At 44.0% G+C, this 22,375-nt stretch overlaps 6 protein-coding genes across 6 annotated transcripts; 2 read left to right on the top strand and 4 right to left on the bottom strand.

Moving 5' to 3' along the window:
• Window positions 1–3: 3 nt before the first annotated feature.
• On the bottom strand, window positions 4–859 carry P153DRAFT_348139 (glutaredoxin; the record flags this gene model as incomplete). The annotated part of the gene is made up of 3 exons (XM_033666192.1): window positions 549–859; window positions 263–480; window positions 4–161 (listed from the first exon to the last, which is right to left on the bottom strand). The coding sequence occupies exons 2-3, from the start codon at window positions 411–413 to the stop codon at window positions 4–6; spliced, it is 309 nt and encodes a 102-aa protein (XP_033520307.1). The 5' UTR covers window positions 414–480; window positions 549–859.
• On the top strand, window positions 850–3,209 carry P153DRAFT_369910 (uncharacterized protein). Its single transcript, XM_033668887.1, has one exon. It carries the CDS (start codon window positions 1,055–1,057, stop codon window positions 3,083–3,085), a length of 2,031 nt encoding a protein of 676 aa, XP_033520306.1. The 5' UTR covers window positions 850–1,054; the 3' UTR covers window positions 3,086–3,209.
• Window positions 3,210–3,923: 714 nt separating this feature from the next.
• P153DRAFT_348131 (uncharacterized protein) lies at window positions 3,924–7,066 on the top strand. The gene is made up of 4 exons (XM_033666191.1): window positions 3,924–4,401; window positions 4,563–5,796; window positions 5,868–5,941; window positions 5,991–7,066. The coding sequence occupies exons 1-4, from the start codon at window positions 3,974–3,976 to the stop codon at window positions 6,628–6,630; spliced, it is 2,376 nt and encodes a 791-aa protein (XP_033520305.1). The 5' UTR covers window positions 3,924–3,973; the 3' UTR covers window positions 6,631–7,066.
• P153DRAFT_408841 (uncharacterized protein) lies at window positions 6,790–7,848 on the bottom strand (the record flags this gene model as incomplete). Its single annotated transcript, XM_033672062.1, has 2 exons — window positions 6,790–7,482; window positions 7,537–7,848. 2 exons carry the CDS (start codon window positions 7,846–7,848, stop codon window positions 7,168–7,170), a joined length of 627 nt encoding a protein of 208 aa, XP_033520304.1. The 3' UTR covers window positions 6,790–7,167.
• A 1,369-nt stretch (window positions 7,849–9,217) lies between these two features.
• Window positions 9,218–11,261, bottom strand: P153DRAFT_360213 (phenylalanyl-tRNA synthetase beta chain; the record flags this gene model as incomplete). Its single annotated transcript, XM_033666904.1, has 6 exons — window positions 9,218–9,263; window positions 9,315–9,432; window positions 9,481–10,516; window positions 10,567–10,676; window positions 10,726–10,882; window positions 10,947–11,261. The coding sequence occupies 6 exons, from the start codon at window positions 11,259–11,261 to the stop codon at window positions 9,218–9,220; spliced, it is 1,782 nt and encodes a 593-aa protein (XP_033520303.1).
• A 724-nt stretch (window positions 11,262–11,985) lies between these two features.
• Window positions 11,986–13,543, bottom strand: P153DRAFT_299290 (Pkinase-domain-containing protein; the record flags this gene model as incomplete). Its single annotated transcript, XM_033664268.1, has 3 exons — window positions 11,986–12,115; window positions 12,164–12,825; window positions 12,875–13,543. The coding sequence occupies 3 exons, from the start codon at window positions 13,541–13,543 to the stop codon at window positions 11,986–11,988; spliced, it is 1,461 nt and encodes a 486-aa protein (XP_033520302.1).
• Window positions 13,544–22,375: the final 8,832 nt, after the last annotated feature.

Raw genomic sequence — 22,375 nt, 5'->3', positions numbered from 1 at the left:
GATTTAGATGGCACCAGCATCCTTGAGCAGCGAAGGTAGCTGCTTCTTCTTGCCCTGCAGATCCGAGTTTCCGCCAATGTGCTGCTGGGCGATGAAGATGTTGGGGACGGTGGTCTGGCCCGTCAAGTCGCCAAGGGCAGATTGAATAGCTGATCCATCATCTGGTGAACGTCATGTTAGCATTTGTTTTCCCATGTTCGACACTCGCGCGCCGTCGAATAACAACACCCCTGCATTGCGACAGAAATTTATGTGTACATACCAACCTGATCCAGCTCGATGGCGAAGAACTTGGCGCCGCTGTCGCTGAGCAATTGCTTCGCCTGGCGGCAGTAAGGGCAGTATGACTTCGAGAAGACGGCGACGGCGTTCTCGTCGATGATGGACTGGACTTTTGTCTTTGTGGCGGACATTGTGGCGGGGGAGGGCGCGCGCGTGAAGAAGGTGCGCAGGAACGACGTGGTTGCGGTTTTTTGGGGACTGGGGGTGGGGTGTTAGACGCTGATAGATAGGTAGATAGATAGAGGGGGGGAGGGAGGGAGGCGTACTTGTAGGTGGGAGATTGTAGAAGATTTGGAATCGCTGGAAGAGGTAGGTAGAGGAGTGGTAGATTGGTTAATATGTATGCGCGCCCCGCAGCTGTCGTCGAGATATGGCGGATGATGCAATCGCGGGTGAACGCTTGCCACTTTTAGAGAGGTTTGGGTGGCGGAGCTGGGTCGGCGATTGTGAGTGTGTTTGCCGTTGCGAAATGGGGGTAGTGGGTTATGGATGACGACGCGTTGTGCATGGTCTTGTAAGGAGGTAGAGAGCGCGTTTTCATTGATGCATAGAGATTACAGGACATTTATTGGTGTTTAGTAACTATAGAGACTATGGCGAGATCATGAAAAGTACTTTTGCATCCTCACATTTTGACGTTTGAGATTCCGTGACGTTCCACCATCGTTCGTCTGGAGAGAGAAACATCTGGCCCAGGCCCTCAACATCTTCAACACTCTCACAATCCATCGACAACACAACACCGTTCGCGATACATGATCACCTCCCACCTATGATGACGTCTTCAGCGGCTGGCTCAACGGCCTTCTTCATCCTCTCCCTCCTCACGATATGCGGTCTCGTCCTGCTCGTCCTGCGCTACTACCTCCCGCTGCGCACCACGCCCGCCTACGTGACCGTCCCCGTCTTCCTCGCCATCGCGCTACCAGCCAGCATCGTCGTGCTCCTCCCCATCGATCTCGCGAGCAGCGCAGGCACGGATACGGAGGCTGCGCGCGGCATATGGCTCTCCGACACGGTCGTGTACAAGTCATGGCGCATCATCTACTGGCTCACGTTTGCGCTGACATGGGCCATCCTGCCCATGCTGGGCGAGTACTGCGACTCTGGATACCGCGAACCCAAGGCTAGGATGATGTATGCGCTGCGGAGCAATGGGCGGTACTGGCTTATTGTGCTTGGGTGCACAGTGTTTGGGTCGATTTATCTGATCTGGTTCAATGGATTCGAGTTGGATACGTTCAAAAGTATAGCCATGGCGCTGGCGTATACGTGGGGTCTTATACTGGGCATATACCTTATGGGCCATGGGCTTGTGGCATTCCCAAGAACTTTGAGGAGATATGCGAGCATCAGTCATCGCCTAAGATCGATTCAAAGTCAGGCGCCCAAGGTTCACGATAACCTTACCGAGGCGCTGGAGAAGCTGGAGGGATATGAAGGTCAGGTTGTGCAACTTAAGCAAAGGAAGAATGCCACAACGAGGGAGTTTCAAGAGTGGATTGATGAGCTGGCCGAGAAGAGCAATTTGCCTGAGAGCAGGGTGGGCAATGCAAGGACAACGACAATTCCGCCCGTAATCACAGAGAGATATCTCGCAGACCTGACGAGGAAATTGAAACGAGCGCGCCACGCCAAATGTCGCTTCGAAAACGAATGGGATAGAACCGTTCGCAAAGCAGTCCGTACCCAAGCCATCCTCGACTCCAAAGCCAGCAAACGCCTTGAATTCAGCGCCGCAGCAAGAGGTCCACTGGACCGTGTGACGCTTCTCACACCGTATATGCGCTACAACCTGCACGTCCACGTTATCCCCTCGCTCACCTACGTTCTTTGGGTCTTGACAATCTGCGCGTCCACTGCAATAGTGTGGTCTGAATGTGTGCGTGAACTCCAAGAAATTGGTGGCCACAAGCTTTCTTTGATCGGCTACACCGTCATGTCTCGCCACTCCTCGTCACGCTCCTCGATCGGTTTCGGTGGACAACTCATCGCCGCTATGTGGTTATGCTACATGTGCATTTGCGCCTTCTTCTCGCTCACCGAAGTCGTCACTTGGCGCAGCAGAGCGCTCGTCAAACGCAACACATACCAAGAAAGCGCGACGTGGTACGGTCTTCAAGTTGCCAAATTGACTGTTCCGCTGAGCTACAATTTCTTGACCCTGACTGATCCACCCGTTTGGACGCAAACCCAGTTCCAGAAGTTCTTGGGAAGGTTAATCGATCTGTCACCACTAGGGAAGGAGTTCTCAGCTTTCTTCCCCATATTCATCCTCGTTCCCGTACTGGCTACGACGTTTGGCCTGTACGGTAAAGCGAAGAACATCTGCGGTTTCGGTGACTTGCTAGACGACGAGGAGGATACAGCGGAAGGCGGTTATGCAGGCACTGGCTCATGGCGCGAAGGCCGCGCACTCATCGAGCGCGAGTTACAAGGCGCGAGCGGAAACGTGCTCGGCTTATCGCAACGCCCAGTAACCTCTACCTCCCCACCAGCAGCAAGCTACTCAGACACTCCTCCCGCCCCAATTGCGGAAGCTAGCACGCAACGCGCACGCCCGGAGCGTCGCAGGCCGCTCATCGAAGACGACGAGGACACAGGGAACTTCTTTGAGAATTTCGGCGCGAAGGTCAAAAATACACTCGATACTACGGACTTTTCATTCAAGAAACCGAAGTGGATGGGCGGTGATGATGAGGATGAGGTGGTTGCTGGAAGGAGCAGTAGAGCGCAGGATAGGAGTCAGGGATTCATGAGTCTTTTTGGTGGTCGGCCTGAGGAGGGAAGGGTACGGTTGTGAGAGCGTAAATGTTGGATATGGGCATTGTGCGGCGTTTTGGGGATATACTTAGATGGGTGTATGGGCTTGGTATAGATTTTGTGGCTGTGTTTTAGATGGTGTATATCCTATCTCTGTGTGACCCACTAGACCTTCACTACAATATGTAGTAATTGTAATATTCCTTCTATATAATCTCAGAGCATTTGGCAGAGAAGCGAACTCTTGATCGCGTGTCGAGGCTGCCTCGCGTTTTGTCCTTCGAAATCAGCCTGAGCGTGATACTGCATATCTGCTCAGCCCATCACACACCGACACCTGGCCTTGCTAATGAATCGTCGATTGAATGGCTCGTCGTTCAGCTTTCTTCGCGTATCTGCTCTACTTTGGGACTAAAGAGTGTCATATGAAGTTGCAAGGCTGAATTCATGCACGCTCGCGGGGAAGTCAGATGCGTCTGTGAATGGCGAGATTTGCGGTGGAAGCCACTTCACTATGAAGTAGTTTGATTACTGTCATTGTGAACTCTTACTGATATTTACTGTGTATAAAGGGGCTGGGTGTAAGCTTCTACACTGAGTTACTATACTGTAGTCTTACTGTGTTGCGTCTATCTGCTTGTGCAACAAGCATGAATACGCTAAAAATCCAAAATAATGAAGTAGTTTGAAGATTTCATCGCAGTTGTGAACGTCTGAAACAAACTCTCGGCGTTCGACCTATAAATGTGACAACAGAGGTTCACCCAAGGCTGCTTGAGAATCACTGCCACAACCTAGGCGAGGCTGTGCATCGTCGCTTCCCCTCTTGCCATCTCGTCGTCTCCTCAGCCTTCTCTTTTACCACACTCTCTTCTGTCTCAAGCTACCCACTGCTATGGCTTGATCGTTCAATGTTTTACTGACAATAATGTCCGGGGCCTTCGAGTTAGCAGCTGGCGCTTTCGCAGTTGTTGGAGTAGCCGACGTCGTTATACGGACAGGCCGTGATCTCTACAGCTTCCTCCATGACATCGCAGACGCGCCGGAGAATATCAGCAAACTCTCCGAACGTATCAACGAAACCGCCATCCTGGCTGGAGCTGCAAGGCAGTGCTTTCAAAAGTTGGACCACCATGCCAAACCACTCAATGGACCAACCGCATCGATTGAATCAGCCTTGAAAGCCTTGAAACGTGAACTTGAGAGCCTTGGGAAACTACTTGCGAAACAAAAAGGCTCACACAAGACATGGAGTAAGATCAAATACGCCCTGGATGAGCGCAAAATCGATAAGGCTTTGGAGAGTCTGGAGCGCTCGAAGACACTCCTTGCCAACGCGTTGATACTTGCCGGCAGGTGAGTTCTATCCACTCTTCCAGCGAGTATGATGTGGCCAAAAGACCACAGAAGTATAATCGTGTGAATCATGTTCGTGCTTTACTCATTGTCGCACAAGGAATATAGAAGTGGTTACAGGCTTTCGTCGATACCAGTTCACTAACTATCAATTTGTGTAGAGAACTATCTGCCCTTGATCATCATGAGACTGTCAGCCACGTTCGGCAAGGGTTCCAAAAGGTCGGTCTCGACTTGGGCAATATTGTTCATACCATGACGACGACCCTTGATAGCCACCAGCAAGCATTAGTCTCCACACTCGACAACCACCATAGCCAGAGACAAGCAACTCAAAACGTGCATAACCAGGCTCTTACCTCGAGGCTTGATGATCATCACCGAAAGGTTTTAGCCACACACGATGTTCAGCACCAAGCACTTGCTTCCAAGCTCGAAGTCAATGGCCGGCGGATTTCATCGATTCGACAATCACAAGCCAACATTTCATGTGGTCAGAATTTGTTAGTTCGAACCTCGAAACAGAACGCCAAACGAACAGCTGTCGTATCGAAACAGGTAGATCGGGGAAATCGAGCTTCGATGAGGAACCACCACAAGACCCAAAGCGCCATTACAAACCTGACTACCAAAGTTGAGAAGCTCCATATCTCGCTCACCAAGAACTCTGTGACAGCAACAAAGAGTGGTCGAGAGATCCATTTCGTTGGTGAAAGAAGTGACAAGATCATGGCTTATCTCTATACTGTCCAAGAACAACTCGAGGCAGTCTTCGACGATCTGTTCTCGAAAGCACAACACGTACGTTGGCTGGAGCCTGAATTGCAGAGTCTTTTAGGTTCTGCTGCTCAGGAAGAAGCGGCTCGTTACCCGCACTCAACTGCCACTCCATTCGATCAGTGGTCATATTCCGGAGATGTTATCAAAGCTTCGAATAACCCAAGAAAACGGAACGCGACCAACACACCAGACTACGATGACTCAAATGAGCTGGGGAGCGAAATGAATGAACGATCGAGGCCGCGCAAGTCGTCCAAGCGAACTCAAACAGCGTTGTCTTTCAACACGCCGTCTGGTGTTCTAAGCTTGCTTGTTCCACAACGCTCAGACAAGAACAAAAACATGCAAGACACGGAAGAAGTCAGCATCTCGTTCGAAAGCAATCTCCCTCAACGGGTTTCAGTTATTAACATTCACTTCCTTCGGACCTTGGACCATCGAATGTGCCCAACAATATGCGCACAACTGAACGTTTTCACTGTGACATCCGGTAGTCACAGGATTTTTTCTGAACTCTTTTGCAGTGGATCCATAGAGGATATCGATACTGCCCTCCGAGAAGGGAAAATATCTCCTTATGTACTTGATGAGGAAGGCGATAATCTCTGTCTATATGTAAGCCACCGCTTTTGTTAAACCTTGATAACAAACTTATATTCTGTGGTCACTGATAAAATTCACTCTAGTATGCAGCAGTTGCCCGCCGGTTGGAAATCCTCGATTATCTGGAGTGCCAGGGCATCGGTATCTCAAATCTTCGGTAGGTCTTGCCGAGAGTAGATCATTGTGTGTGTGCTCACTCAGAATAGCCATGATTACAGTCTACTCTCTGGTTTCGACCTTGATTACACTGGAAGGATAGACAACTTGATTCTTGACTTCATGATCAAGAGGGTTTCAGATCCTCCGACATTTATTTCGACCTTGGCTTTATTATTGATAACGAAATTACTATTCTTCGCTCAAGATTTACAACGGTCCAATCTGATATGGTGTCTTAACCAGTTGCAGAAGCTTGGTCACAACTGCGCACGACACATAAGGCTCTTTCAAAATGGGACATGGACTGTAGAGCTATTTCCTGGTCTGTTGCGCCTAATTTTGGATGCGGGCGCAGCAATCAATCATCTTGACACGTATTCTAGTAAGACTGTGCTAGGGCAGCTTATGTATGTGTTTCGCGATCGTATCGACTCGGAGGATCTCCATTTACCAAAGACGCTCGAAGAAGTTCTAGCCATCTCAATCGAGGCAGGAGTTGACATACATCATTGGGACTGTGAGGATTGGACACCTTCAATGCAAGCTCGATATTATAACTGCTGGGATGAGTGGTGTCGAGCGCTACTGCGAAATGGCAAAGACATTCAAGAAGTACTTCACCAAGAAGAGAACTCATGGTTGTTGGAGGACGACTGGAAGCGGATATGGAAAGAGAAGGGCATTTGATATTATTGAGAGCGAAGACGGCTACTCGGAAGACGCTGACGATGACGACGACGAATATGAGTCTGACATCGAAGAGGTTACTAGCAATCAAAAGACAACATCGAACCCGACAACGCCCATGGAATCGAGTACCACTGTCCCAGTTCGGAGGTCGTCGATATGAACAACACCACGGAAGGGAATGATAGAGAAGATAGTGATTAAGAATACGACGAATCATCTGGCTTTAGAAAAGAGGGAAATTGAAAGTTGTGTGTAGGTCAAAGTTGAGGTTGTAAGGGTTCAAGAGGTTGCTTTCATGAGGCGCAAATGGCGAGATGGTTTACAGGCGTTTTGATTTTGGCTTGTATGGTACACACGATTTTGTCATGATATGGCTGCGTAGGTCTATTTGTCTTTTATCGGAACTACATATGACCATCAATAATGTTAAGATTAAATTTTGTCCCATGTGTTACCTTTATCCAATCTTCACGGTCGAAGTTTCGGATAGATCGCGATCGTCTCGCTGTTTTCGATTCCACAACATATTCAACATTAAATTATAAGAACATGGTGTGCTGAGAAGTGGCTACCAACGTAAGCGGTAGAAGAAGTAGTGGCATAGGTAACAACCACAATCGAAGATGTAGCGCAGGCCGAGCAGTAGACTTCCTTGGTAGCATACCCTTGAGGCACACCAGTCGGACGCTCAGTGCATCCCGCATCGCAGGGCGCAGTAGTCATGACAGTGTTGGTGATAAGACCAGCGGAACAGACGGCGACAACGTCCGCGACGTACTCGGTGATAGTCGGCACATTGACGGCAACAGTGCGTGTCTTAACCTCCATTGTGACATAGCTCAGAGTAGCCTAGTTGAGTAGACATTGTTTTTCGTACCCGAAGTGCTGCGTAATAGTTCGAACGCTGGTCTTAGTCTGTGTTTCGGTGGCTAGTATGTAGCCGGATTGGTAGGGAGCGGTTGAGACTTGAGCGTTGTCCCAGTCGTCGTCATACGTGGAGCTGGATGGAGTCGGGTACACGTATTTCTTGTTATCGTTAAAAGGTTTGCTGGAAGGCTTACTGTAAGTAAGAGCGGTCGAGGCACCATATCCAGATTTGCACGTCTTCAAGTTGTTGTAGCCAGTATTGGACGAAGGAGAAGAGCGCGAAACAAAAACCGAGCTGGTCGAAACAGATGTGGATCCGGAGACTGATCGAGAGATAGTCGCACTCATACTTACGGAGGAGGAGGAGTTGATCTCGATACAGCCAGCAGGGATGGACTCTGAGGGCTTGTCGTCCGTCCATATAATAACAGTGGGGAGTGTTCAGTTCAGCGGAGAAATTTGAGGTCGAGCAGTGCTACCACATGGTTAGTCGAGAAGTGATTGTCAGGATGGTGGTAATTACACAGACGCCGTTGGGCTCCAAGATCTTTGCACCCACAAAGCCTGCGGCCGAGGACTTTGCTCTGTGCCTATGAGAACATGGATCACAGATAACTCTTTGAAGCCTAAGCTTGAGTGGCTGACTTGCTTGAAGCCGAATTCCTACATTCAATATTGACAATAGAGTGGCCGAAATCGAATACTGAAAGAGTCGTACACACACACACACCAGAGATGCCGGGTTATCGCGAAGGTTTTTGTCTTTGCATCATCGTAGTTTTCCCAAATGCTTTGGTTTGTATGTTCTGTGGGCCAAAATGTCGAAGAATGTTCGAGTTGTAGCGACTTCTTGCACGAAGCACAGACAGCTCAGATGCATATCGGTGGTACTTCAGCAAAATGGCTGGCTGGCTGGCATAGGCAATACGGACAGTGATTATCCGCGCCTCAGCCCTTGCTAAAGTAACCGTTGCTTGTAATTCAAGCTATTCATACCCTATTGCCAGCAGTTGAAGAGTATCCAATAGCAAATTCCCAGTATGCTACCAAACCACGAGGGCATCGTCACCCCGAGAACACGGCCAGGATACAGGAGCGACCGTGACTACATGCGACAGCTGTGGCCGTGCAACCCACCTAACTCCCTCAAAACAGGAGCGCGCAGCTAAAAAGCTCCTCGCATCGTCTGTGATAAATCTCCTAAAGTATGCATCAATCAGGAATCGCGAGAAGCTGAGCCAGCCCCCCAAAGAGATCCAGGCCCTCAATACTTCTTGGTGTGAAGGCGAAATACCAGATGGCGGCGTCAGAGCATGTCTGCTCAACATGCAAAACATACGCTCAGCATTCGTATCAACCGTGGCGTTCGATGGCTGTTTGTGTTCCCCGGTTACGTGGAGCTGGAGGTGTGGAGATGAGAGCTGAGCGCACCTCGGAGATTATCCCATTGCACCTGACTTTTTATCGTACAACCTGCCTCGACCACAACATCAATTCTCGCTTTCCAGAACTAGACTTGTGATCAAAAGTCGGGGACTTTGTGTAAATATCAGATGATCATTGCAAGGAAGCAAGTGGAGAGAGTGCAACACCGTACTCTTGGGTCGGCCATGCATTCATACATCATTCATGTCATCTTTAGGTATTCATCTATCCTCCCTCTCATGCTTTTGCTCCGCTGAATTTGGCGGCGACACACCGTCGTAACGCGACGAAACTACAAGAAGACCTCGAGGTTGAACTCGACTGTACTGACGGGGTATCTAGACAACTCGTCAGTCTTGTCACATAGAACCACACGCAGGAAGACTTACGGCAACTCGAACTTCTGCAACACACTCGGGTGCAGGATGCCAAACACACCAATGGTGTGGTTCTTTCCACCGAGATTGAGCTTGATAGCCGCCGCATGTCCTGGGAGGAAAGTCGGGTCTGCAGTATGTTAGCCTCGTTCATCTTGCGGCCCATAGCTTAACCTACCATCAACCTCTTCTATCCAGTAACCCTGCAGCTCCTCGTTCTTCAACCCATCTTCTCTTGTCAAGAACTTGGACCTCAGCATTGTCATTAGCCTGTCCAGCAGACCATGCACCTGCTCGAACCCACTCGTCTTGCCCATGACAGCTGCTGCGAAGTGTCGCTCGTTCCTGCTCTTCCTCTCTTCCGACATGTCGATGAAGCCTACGTCGCTGGCTTCGAAGATCTTCATGGGCACAGAGTGGTGCTTGTTCGAGTTGATCGTCTTCAGCAGACCCGGTAGCAAGGATGTGCGCACGAGCTGGTACTCCGCGGTCTTGGGGTTCGCGAGCTTGACTGCCGTCTTGCCGTCATCTTTTCGGTTCAGCCACTCAAAGTTCTCTTCGTGTGAGCAAAGGATGAGGGGCATGACCTCTGTCCACCCTGATGCTGCCGCCTCGAGGCGCACGATGTCGGCAAGTTTGTTGATCGGTAGTGGCGCTGAGACAGCGGAGGTCTTGTTGGGGTATATGCGCGGTAGCTTGTTGAAGCCGTAGGCGATGGCGTAGTCCTCCATGATGTCGGCTTGGTGAAGGATATCAGCTCTTGTGATTGGGACTGATACATCGAGAATATTCTTGTCCGACTTCGACGGCGATACGTCGTGACCCATGCGCGCAAGGAGTTTTGAGATCTCCTCAGGCGATAAGTCGAGGCCTGTTACCTGGTTCAAGTAGTCTACCTCAGCCTGCATGACGCGCGGTGAAAGGTCAGGGGATTCTCTGGACTCGTTGTTGTGTGGAGAAATGATCTTGATGGCCTCTACCGACTCAGCGTAGCCGGCGAACATGGCGACGAGCATGTGGTTCACGATCTCGACCTTGGTCTTGTCAAGCGCAGTGATCTCAATGAAGACATTCTTCGTCTTGAGCGTAATCTTGCTGTGATCACCGTTGATGATCGGAGGCAGCGATAAAACGGTGCGATTCGAGTCGTAGATGACAGGATAAACAGGCGAGTCCCGAATGATGTGTAAGAAGCGTCCGAGGTGTTTGTCTTTCTACTTCGCGTCAGTCATGCAGTTTTCCGGAGCAGTCTGTGGCAACATACGTCGTAAAACTCCATGAGCTCCTTGCCGTTCATCTTCTTTGTCTGGTTCAGAGGGATGAACTCAATCTGCTCTGGTGCAAGAGCTTCATATGTGAAGGGGCCCTTGACCGCTGCCTCCTATTAGCTGTGTCCGCCGACTCTGTCCAACGTTTCACCCACTATCAAGATCGTGTGTTCCTATCGAAACCAAAGTCCGATTGCGAGCCAGATTCGCGTGGAGTTTATCTTGTAGCGCAATGAAGGAGTCGTATCGTTCCTGGGTGAAGTCAATGTTGCGCAGTATGACGCCAGAGCAGAGCTCTCGAATTTGTTGAGTCTGCATGCTGTCAGAGAGAGCCTCTCGCGTATTGTTCATGCCTTCCTGGCAGCGATTGTCCTACCTCCGGCTTGATTTCCAGCACCTGCAACTCGCCGTCCTTTGGCGCCGTCACCGTCCACTTTGGCAGTTTCTGCTGCTCCAGGAAGACCTTCAGATTCATAGCAATTCCCTCGAAACATAGCATGTCATATCGGTTCGCTGGGATCTCAATCTTGAGCTGCGGCGGTTGTGCCTTGTCTTCTGGCTTGGTGCTCTGGCTTGTGTCCTCGTCCAACTCGATACCGAACTCAAAGCATAGCTCGTCGAACTCCTCGGTAGTGTATTCGCGTCCCAGCTCCTTGAAGAGCGCCGCTTTGTCTACACCTATGGTAGGCATTGTGGCGTATATTCCGCGCTGTTGTGATGTTCGAAAGCGATTTCGTGTAGTATGGTGGGGTAATTCGAGGGGTCGTTGTACGCGGTGGGCGGATTCTCGTGCGGTGCGGGCTCTCGATTAGCAACGTTGCGGTGAGTTCCCGTTCTCCCGAATTTCACTACGCTGTCAAAACTGTCCCGAGAAAAAAAGAGCGCGCAGTGTTTCGATGACTCCATGCGGACTTCGACTCACTACGGATGATTTGCCGGGCCGAATGTTTGCGCTAAAACAAATCAGGCACCATTCAAAACATCCCACCTTCACATGCACGTCGTCGTCACTTTACATTTAGCAATGTCACGACGTTCGCGATGTAGACTCTCAACTGAAATGTATCTAGTTGTATTGCGCAGTATTGTATCCACAATCAAGTCGCTATGTGCAACATCGTAACCAAAGTTCAAACGCCAGCCAATGCCGTTCGTAGTGTCATACCGCATATCTTTCGCCTATTTCGTATGATGTCCCTTGTCTGTCACATAGATATCCAGAACATCAAATGAACTGGAATATGCGCTGCAGCCCCATCGAGCAATCCTATTGTAAATCGTGTTCCGCATCCCTGTGCCTCATATCAGGTCGACGAGAATCCTGTCAGCCCACATACATATACTTCCAACACATGACCCCTGGAGTGGGTAAAATACACGTATTGTTTCGAAGGTATTGAGTTGTAATGGCGAGTTTAGTCTTTCCAGTCCCATACTTGCTTGAGGAAATGGGCCATGTTGACCTTCTTAGATTTCATTTCGACCATCCATGGGTGTTCAAGCATGCGCCAGGGAGTAGCTCGTCGCGGACAATCTTTCTCAAGACTACAAAATATTAGCATAGATACTCATACATAAGACAGTCAAACCTACCAGCACTCGATGAAGTATTTGAAGTTCTCTGACCACTTGATGCCGTTGGCTGGCTCGTCCTTGAGTTTGGGAATCTCTTGTCGGACAATATAGGTAAGCAGATCGATCATACCAGCTCGAGGGTTCATCTCCGTCCCATCTGCTGGGAAGGGGAACCGATGTTGTGCGACTTCGAGCAGAGTCACACCCAAGCTCCACACATCACTGGTGATGGTATAGCTTTGTCCGGTGATGCGCTCGGGTGCCATGTAGTATGAAGTGCCAATGAAGGTGTTGGCATCGCCTTTGGTTCCAAACTCTCCGGACACACCGAAATCACACAGCTTGACCTGACCGTTCCGGCATAGCAGGATATTGCTGGGTTTGATATCTCGGTGAATGATGCGGTGGGAATGGAGGTACGTCAATCCATTCAAGCCGCCTTCCGCAACCTTGCCGAGGACCTTTTCGCCCGTTCGACCACCTAGCTGCTTAACTTCGCGGTATACCGCGTCTAGTGATCCACCCTCGCAGAATTCCATTGCAATGCTGATGGTGCCTGTGCTGGCATCTTCAAAGGCTCCGTAGTATCGACAGATGTAATCACTGGCGCAGCTCTTGTTGAACTCCAGCTCCCGCACAATCTGCTTCTTGACATCTGGATCGGGGTTCGTCGTGATGATCTGTATCGACGAGTTAGCTGGCACAGGGCGCAGAGCATGGAATATGTACCTTTAGCGCAAAGACAGTCTTTCCACCCTTGAGTTTACTCTTCGTCACAGCTCCACCGGCTCCCTCTCCGAGACTACCCAGCTCTTCTATCATTCCTTTAGCACTTGCCGCCATCCATGCTGCATTATCAAGGTCGTCTACTTCCAACGGTCGTCCCTTCTCTGCCGCCATGGCCTCCAGATCTGGCAGCGGCTGTGCGCTGTTCTGACGCTCCATCGATTGAGCATTCTCGCTTGCTGCTTGTGATATAGCTGACATGGGGTCTGACCCTTGGTGAGGTCGCGCGAGGCTGGGAAAGCTCAAGCCGGCCTGGTATGACGATGCTGATGACCCGTTTGCCTGCATCTCACTGAAGCTTCCTGACCTCGAGTGTGCGCTCGCATCGCTCGATCCGGATGCGGAAAGCCCTGTGCCAATCTGCAGCGGGGGTAGTCTTGGAGGCTGCCGACCTTCGTGTGGTGTGGTATTGGAGCCCATGGGCGTCGCGAGACGTAGCTGGGGTGGCATAGGACGGGCGAGCTGCGGGGGCGCATCGCCCGCGCCATTCATGACGGGTCTCGCGTGCGGCGACGCGGGTATTGAAAGACCAAGACGTGGTGGTCCGCGACCACCGGTGGGGTTACGTCCGCCTGGAACAGGCGGTCGGAGGAGGGGGACGGGGGACGCCATGGCGAACTGGGGGTTCGACGACGACCCGTTGACGAAGGGCTGCATATGTAACGTGTGCAGTCGCCTTTGTTTAGGCAGCGGGTGGCGTTTGCGGCCACGGGTAGAAGGCAGGTGCGACTTGCAAGTGGCAGACGCGAGCGGGTGCGGGGAGGACGTCGATAGAGGGTCCAGTAGGCGAGCCTTGTCGGTAGTCAGACACGACGCAATGTTGCTTCTCAGGTGAGAGCGTGCGAGCCAACGTGTTTCAGAATCTGTAGTAATCGAGGACCCTCAGCTGTGCAGGACAGGCGCGTGGGCGAGGCGTACTAAGCGGGGGAGCAGGCGGCGGAGCTCAACAGTGCATGTAAGGGTCCTCCGACAGCCGCGCGTACTATCAGTAGGGCTAGAGACCAGAGAAACAAGAAGATCAAGCGAGTGTGAGGGTCATGGAAGAGGAGAACAGCGAAAGTGATGTGGACAGATGCCAGACGATGCGGCGCAGACGCTCGGATAACCCCACCAGACGGGATGAAAGTCGCTGGGCAATACAGTCCGAGCAAGCGCTCAGGCTGCCCGTCTTTATGACTGATCAGGTACCGCACCCGGACCTGCTCCAGTCCTAAGCGTGCTTTGGAAAGACGGCACCCATGCACGTGAATGTGGTTGGTGGTCTCTGCGTCAAGCCAGCCGCCAATGCATCTCAACGGGACGAGTAAGGTTCTGACGTTGGCCAGCGTCCGAATAACCTCCTGATACGATCATCCTGCAGTAGGCCGTTCGCCTGCAGTCGCTTCTATTCCTTACATACCTTTCACGGTAAGATCTGCCCGCGAAATATCGCAATTGCGGAACCCTGCGTAGGACGCGGGTGAGGCCCGAGAGTCTACAATTCCAACCCGTTCAGGAACCAGACGCGACGTAAAACTTGAAATTGGTCGCAGGAGGTGATGCAGTAGTTGGTATTTGCCCATATTGCAGGCTCGATCTTCGCCCTCCGTGTTCCACCACATTCAATAATTTCTGGCGGCCTTATTCGGAGCTCAGCATCACCAACACCAACATGCGACGTCTTCGAAAGAAGCAATTCTGCATACGCTGCCCTGCGTCATTGCACTTGGTTTACGAACTTGGCATGTGGTACCTTGCGAGATCGTCCTGCTTCTGTCTCAAAAGCGGTTGACACCCCAGCTTAACCTAGTCCCTATCACTCCCTCTCGTTCGACATGGATGGAATAACCCGTCAAGCGTCCGTCTGCGCCTCACCTAACAATGGGACGCTTGAGGCATGGGCGCTTATGGTACCAATGGAATTGCTAACCGCTAGCAATCGCGTGTGACCCCTGGGGGAACCAAGTCTATTCATAGAAACCCCATATACTCCACTAGCCCCCCTTCAACTCCATCTCACAATCTTTGCACCTAGCATGCAGGCTACGTCGTCGACACCGCCTCCAGATATACCTTTCGCTAGACAAATCTGTATACGAACCTCCCGAAATACCTCTTTCAATAAACTGACATGCACCCGAGAATAGCGTATTGCCAGCCATTTTTGGATCATGAAATCACATCGCTAGTCACGGCCAGATCCTATAACTTGAGTTGCGTCTTTTGAGATCACGGAGCACGCTTTGTCTACACTAGATAGCAATCAAGGCATGAGATCGTCGAGAGGCTCAACCCACCGACATTACCACGTCTCACTCTGCTGCCACACCCTAGACCTCACCATCGCTCTTTCGCCTCCACTCACTCCACTCAAATAGTGTCACACATAATAGCGTTACCGATCATCGCTAGGCTGGTCATATACCCTATACCAGCTTGCATAACAACACCTTGACAGATATGATCAGACACGCCGTCGATGGGTCAAGTACGAAGCAAGGCGTTGATAACGATTTCCGCAACCATTAACTTCCACATACAACCATAGGACGTTAAGAACAAGGCTTCCCGTTCGCTCAGCCCTATTTAAGCAACGTACCGGCGGATTAGTAGTTAGGTGCAAAAAAAGAATATAAGTGTTGTTTATATCAGCAAGAGATCGTTGCGTAGGTTAAACTCTGGCCGCTCTAACACCATATTAATCTTAGGTTGTGTAAAGCTCAACCACTCAGCCATTAAGAGACTGGGGGCCTGAAACCTAACCTAATAGTAAGTTATTCTATCTTAGTATACATATAACCTAAGACCTGGCAATAATTGAGAGGCGATGTAATATAACGCGAAGTGACACAACGCAAAGCAACACAACACAAAGCAATACAACGCAAAGTAATCTAAATTATACCGTTAATTATAATAGTATAATAGCGTTAGAGATAGCAAACCTAAACTTTGTATTAATAAACTTGTACGCACTTCTTACAGAGCTAAGGAAGTACTAACTTTACATTGTTACGTACTTTAACTAGATATTAATATTATTATAACAGATATAGAAGTCTGCCTATCTACTGTTCTAGATATAAGATTTAATTAAGATTTAAAGACTAAACAATTATAGCAATAAAACTAGGCAAGAGGAAACCCTAGACTAAATAATTATTAATAAAGACAATATATAACTTACTAGACTTCTGTTATAGCCAAAAGATTATAACTTAGATATAATATTATATATATATTATCTACTATAGCTAGACTATTACTCTTTTTTTTGCAGCTTATAAAGTAAGGGTAATACTTTAAGTATATTTTTACTCTCTTCCTTATCCTTACCCTTTCTTAATTAACTTCTAAGCTAGCGTTAAATAGCACGCAGTATAGTAAGGACTGTAGGTAGGTATTCCTATAAGTAATTAGTATAGACTAGGATATAAATATAGAAGTAGAATAACCTATTTAGTAGTAATTAAGTAGCTAAATATATATTTTAATCCTTATTACTATTACTAGGGACGCTAATAATATCTATATTAGCTATATTATTATTAGAGGGTTCTTCTAGTAAGATTACCTATATAGAAAGTTAGGCAATTTAAAATAAAAGATAGTAAATATACTTAGAGTTTAATATAAGGAATACCCTTAAGCCTTAACTCTTATAACATAACCTAGAAATAAAGATCTTTCTTAATAAGTATAACCTTATTACCCTATACTAAATAGAGATATGTAATTTTTTAGTTAAATTCTTTAAATATTCTTAACTAATAATCCTCTATAATTCTATAAAGCACAGTAAATAATAGTCTATTTACTTTATTATATTCTAGATAGGCTAATATAGATAATATTAGCTTATCTATCTCTATAATAATATTGCCTATTACTACTAGTAAGGGTATATTCTAAACTATCTTACTACTCTTACTATAGTAGCAAATCTCTATACGTAGAAAACCTAAGTTAGTATATATCCTAGTATCTAGTTAATATAATTTATCTAGTCCCTATTTTATCTAAGGACTATATAAAATTTTTAGATAAACCCTTATCTATTATAGACTAGCCTTAGAGTTAAGCTGTAATAAGTGTTAATAATAGTATTATATTCTCTAAGGAGTAGAGAAGGATTCTATATATATATATATATCCCTCTAATCCTGCTAAGCTAAGACTAAGGTATAAGTAAAGCCTAAGCCTATTATATACCTCTCTACTTTACCTCTATTTTTTTTTTATATCTTATTATGCCTATTAAGTAGGCTTATTATTTTAGTGCTGTTCTTTCTATACTATACTAAGCCTTATAACTACTAGTAGCTTATTATACATTAGCACTATAGCTACCTATACTTATTTTTATTTTTATACTAACCCTATACTTTCTTCCTATTATAACTATTATACCTATAGAGTGCTGCCTTAACTTTCCTACTATACTCCCTCTTACCTTCCTCTATTACGCCCCTTTAGCCTCTTTACATAGCTAATTGCTCTTTGTTATAGCTAACGTTACTCTTAATAATACCTCTAGTATAGTAGGTACTAGGGCTTCTAGTAAGAAGCTACCTAATAATAACTAGAGTAGTCCTCTAGGCTATAATAATCCTATATATCTAGTTATTATCTCTCTATACGTTTGCTAATTATTAAGTAGAAGAAGCCTTACTATTATGCTAGTAATTTTAGTATACAGGAAGATTCTAAAGATAAGGCCTATAATATAGCTCTATATTATAACTAATTTTATTATAAATATATTTCCTTAATACGCTTCTTTAGTTACGCTAAGTATACGCCTAGTTATAGCTCTACTACCTATAAGGCTTACTATAAGGGTAAAAAGACCTATATTTTTAATAATAACTTCTTTTCTATAAACTCTACTCTTTAACGTATATTTTACGCTTAGTATAACTTCTATAATATAAATTAGGCTAATAATAAGTACTATATTAAGACTCTTAGTACCTATAGCACTAATTAAGAGAAGCTAATAACTAGTATATATTATATTTTTACTTAAGAGTTTTACACTCTAATATATACCTTTAATAATACGTTTAAGTGTACTATTTAGAAGTAGAACCCTATAGTCTTATTTAATTCTATTACTAAGACCTATTATAAGGAGGTATAGTTTCTTACTACTAGGAAGGAGTTTAAGTCTTTACCCTTTCTTTAGCTTCCTATAACTCTATTATATTTCTATAACAGGCCTAGTAACTAGATAACTTACTAAATTATATATACTACTAGGGAGTAGTTCTAGCGCTAGGACTAATATATTATAGGTTTAGAGAACGCTCTAGGCGTAATAACTAATAGCTAGACTGTAATTATAGTAAGTTCTTTCCTTTTTTAATATAGTACTATTACTAACCCTAATCTAGACTACCCTTAAGGCCCTTACCTGCTATATTAAGGCTCTACCCCTATACTGCTGTATTAAGTATATATCCTATACTCCTACTTATTATTATTACTTCTTAGAGTATAATAATACGCTATCTTTATACTATTACTATACTAGCTACTATAGGTCTAGCTCTAGTAGTAGAGTATCCTCCTAAAGGGCTAGTAGTAATTTTAGTTTATTACCTCTTAGAAGTAGTTACATACTATTTTATTATCTTCCTCTATCTATACTCTATCCCCCCTAAGCTTTCTATATACCTACTCTACCCCCCTACTATTTTATAGTAGGTAGTTATACTAAGAACTTTATTATTATAAAAAGTATAGGCAAGACTAAGGAGGATACTAATATAGAGGGGAAGGAGGCCTGTAATACCTACGTTTAGTACTATAATAGTAAGGATAGTAGCTTCTAGTAGGACTTAGACCTTTCTTACTATTATAAGTTAGGTTACTATTAGGGGTTACCTTAGTATTAGGTAGGTAGGTAACTTTTTCTAAGTTTAAATTAGGCTAGCCCCCTTTAAGGTTATAGTAAGGCACTTAGCTAAAACCTTTTATTTATAGTTCTACGTATTAGAGCTACCCTTAGTAGTCCTAATACAACTCTAATATAACTATATTACGTTAATTTATTCTTTATTCTAGGCTATTATAGTATTTTATATCCCCCTATTTAGTCTTAAACTTTACTAGTACCTCTATATCCTATATATTACCTAATAAGGTCTATATTAGAGTAGCCTAACCTTTTTATTTTACTAGAGCTTATCTTCTTTCCCTTCTCTTTATATTCTTAATGTACAAGATTTCCTCTACTATTTATTTATTTAAGTCCTTATCTTCTTCTTAGAGAACTAGAGTAGGTTCTAGATAAGTATTCTTTAAAGCTTATAATAAAAGGGAGTTATTAGCCGCTCTTTCTACTAGGTCTATATATACTATTTTATATAGGTTTTCTAGTAGATCTAACGTAACTATAAGTAGGCTTAGTATATATATAACTATATACTTAACCTATAGCTAATTAAGTTTTCTACTAGAATAATTTATTTTTATATTTTATATTAAGAACTAAACTCTATTACCTACTTTAAATTATTCTATAAGTCTTTAAGACCTATTTATAGATTCCTACTAGCGTTACTATATAAAAGTTATAGCTACCTAGGCTAGGTCTACTCTCTATTTTAAGTATTTTAGAAACTATACAGCCCTGCCTTTTAGAGTCCTTATAGAAACTTTAGGTAGTACAGTTTATTAAAGTAGGTCTATAGTATATCTATTTAGAAGTAGGTTTAGACTTACTTCTATTATACTTAAGTCCCTATTATTTAATACTAACTAGTAGGCTAGGAGGCAGTTTAGCTAGTCTATTTATTTAAAGTATACTATTACTTATAGGACTACCTAGACTTCTTAGTTTAATCTTTCTATACCTCTATTAGTCTAAAGGTAATAAGCTGTTAAGAGTAGCTAGTTAATTTTTACTAGAGAGTATAACATAGTCTAAAAGATACCTAGCTAGTCTAAGCCTTAATCTAATATAATTAAGAAAGGGAATCTCTAAAAACGCTACTATATATTATAGAAGACCTTTATATAGTATTTAGTAGTTATTAACATTATTACTTCTAGCTAGACGTATTTAGATAGTTAATTAGTAATTATAAGGAGGTATTATAGTACCTCTACTAAGGTAGCTAGCAGGTTAACTATAAAATCTATTAAAATCTAAGACTAGTACTAATTTACTACTAAGATAGGCTGTAATAATTCTTAACACTTTCTATATTAGATATATATACTATAGCAGTAATAATTCTAAATATATTACGCAACGTCTTAGAATATTCTGTCCTAATAATAGTTATACCTTAGGATCTAGAATATTATATTCTTACTAGAATAGCCTATAAGTCCTAATTTATACCTATATTAGATTATTATTATTATAAGGGGTTCCTAGGATAGTAGCTATATTACCCTACACTAAAGCAGTGTCCTATAGGCACTAATTAAGTAATCTCTAATCTACTACGCTATCTTAGCTTTCTATAAAAACCTTTATAACCCTTACTAAACAGTACTTAGCTAGATTTTATATTATAGGTCTTTTACTACTGCTGTTTCTTATAACCCTTATATATATATATCTATAAATACCTAAGTTCCCTATAGCACTACTATAGGATATTCTATCTAAGTAGTTTTAAGCGTAGCTACACTTAATAGTATTATTATACGTAACTATTATCTTTACTTTAGCCCCTTATCCTGTTTATAGTAACTTAGTATATTAGGTTATAACACTAATTAGCCTAGGTAGAACTTTAAGTAAAAACTAAACTTTAAAAGTATTTTAGCCTAGTAGTATTACTACTTACTAAGTTCTCTCTTAGTAGTAAAGTATTTAAAATTCTTATAATCTATTAGAATTATAAATAGTTAATATACGCTTTAGAGTTCTAATAACTACGCTTTAAGATATTTTACTATAGCTATAAGCTCCTTATTATAAATAGTATAAACCCTTTACTTTACTATTAAGGCTGCTAAGTAGTATACTACTAGGTATAACACTTCTTTAACCTTCTATAATAGGTAACCTCTAAAGGTAATTTCTAAATAGTCTAGCTCTACTACTATTTCCTACGCTAGGTTCTATTACGCTAGAATTAGACCTAATATAAATACTATCTTAAGAAATAAGAATAATTATTCCTTCTTCTTTTACTACTAGAAGGGTATATCCTTTCTAGTTAATTAGTTTAGTAGGGCTGTAACTTTAGAGAACTTTAGAATAAAATCCTTATAGAAGTTAGTAAATCCTAAGAAACTTCTTACTCCTTAAATATTTAATAGTAGTTCCTATTTCTAAATAGCTTATAACTTCTCTAGGTCTAGTTAAACTGCTTTTCCTACCTTAATTATATAGCTAAAGTATTTTACCTCCTTAACTATAAATATATATTTCTTAATATTAAGGCTTAGTCCTGCTTCCTCTATTAGAGTTAGAACCTAGTGCGTCTTTTCTATATAGTCTTTTTAGGACCCTAATAAATACACTAGTACATTATTAAGGTATACTATTAATATACTACTAAGTATCTCCTTTAGCGCCCTATTAATATACTATTAAAATAACGCTAGTGCCCTAGATAGTTCTATAAAGTAAACTATCTACTTAAAGAGTCTAAACCTTATTTAAAATACTATAAGGGCCTTATCCTCTTTAGCTATATAAAGTCTGTAAAAGGCTACCTATATATCTACCTTTATAAACTAGTAAGTACCTATTAGTATCTATAAGGTCTCCTTTATTAGAGAGAGTAGATATTAGTCTAGGGCTGTAATCTTATTTAGCCCTTAGTAGTTAACGTATAGCCTCTATCCTTCTAATAATTTCTTAATAAGTAGTATAGGTACCCCTATAGAGGATAAGCTTACCTAAATCTATTCCTTATCTATAAGTTCTATTACCTACCTGCAGAGTTCTAGTAGCTAGTTATACAATATAGGGTATAGTAAACTCTATAGTAATTCTAGTTCCTATCTATCTTTATCTTATTAAAGTTATATATAATAATCTAGCCAGCCCCTATATAGAAGTAGTCCTAACGCCTTATCTTTGTTAAAGAGGTTTATAAAGTCTATTAGTTCTAGAGGTAGCATTAGTATTACAGTTCTATCTAATTCTATAGTACTCTGCCCTATTCTTATAGTATTAATAGCGTAAGTTATATCCTGTAGGCTAAAGGAGTAGATCTAAGTTAGCACTGCCTCTAATACTATATCTTTATAGGTTAAGTCTTTTATTCTCTTAACCTCTATATAATCCTTTAAGGATACCTAAGGCCTACTACTATATTTCTTAATAGTTATATTACCTACCTATCTAATTACTAACTAGTTTTAAGCTACGTCTAACACAACCTGTTCTTATCTTATTTATAGTTTCCCTAGGATTATATTATATACTAGACCTAGTACTACGTAGGCTACTATACACCTTAACTAGCTATCTAAGTTATAGTTTAGGAT

This window comes from Dothidotthia symphoricarpi, assembly GCF_010015815.1.
Source record: "Dothidotthia symphoricarpi CBS 119687 unplaced genomic scaffold P153scaffold_19, whole genome shotgun sequence".
NCBI lineage: Eukaryota > Fungi > Ascomycota > Dothideomycetes > Pleosporales > Dothidotthiaceae > Dothidotthia > Dothidotthia symphoricarpi.
The sequence above is the reverse complement of the archived record's forward strand: the minus strand, read 5'-3'. Positions and strand labels throughout refer to the sequence as shown.

Excerpts from the sequence above, each read along its gene's own strand:
- P153DRAFT_369910 (XM_033668887.1), top strand. The coding sequence starts at position 1,055 with ATGATGACGTCTTCAGCGGCTGGCTCAACGGCCTTCTTCATCCTCTCC.
- P153DRAFT_348131 (XM_033666191.1), top strand. The coding sequence starts at position 3,974 with ATGTCCGGGGCCTTCGAGTTAGCAGCTGGCGCTTTCGCAGTTGTTGGA. Across the intron at positions 4,402-4,562 it reads GCGTTGATACTTGCCGGCAG|AGAACTATCTGCCCTTGATC; the intron begins GTGAGTTCTATC and ends CAATTTGTGTAG. Across the intron at positions 5,942-5,990 it reads ATCGGTATCTCAAATCTTCG|CCATGATTACAGTCTACTCT; the intron begins GTAGGTCTTGCC and ends CACTCAGAATAG.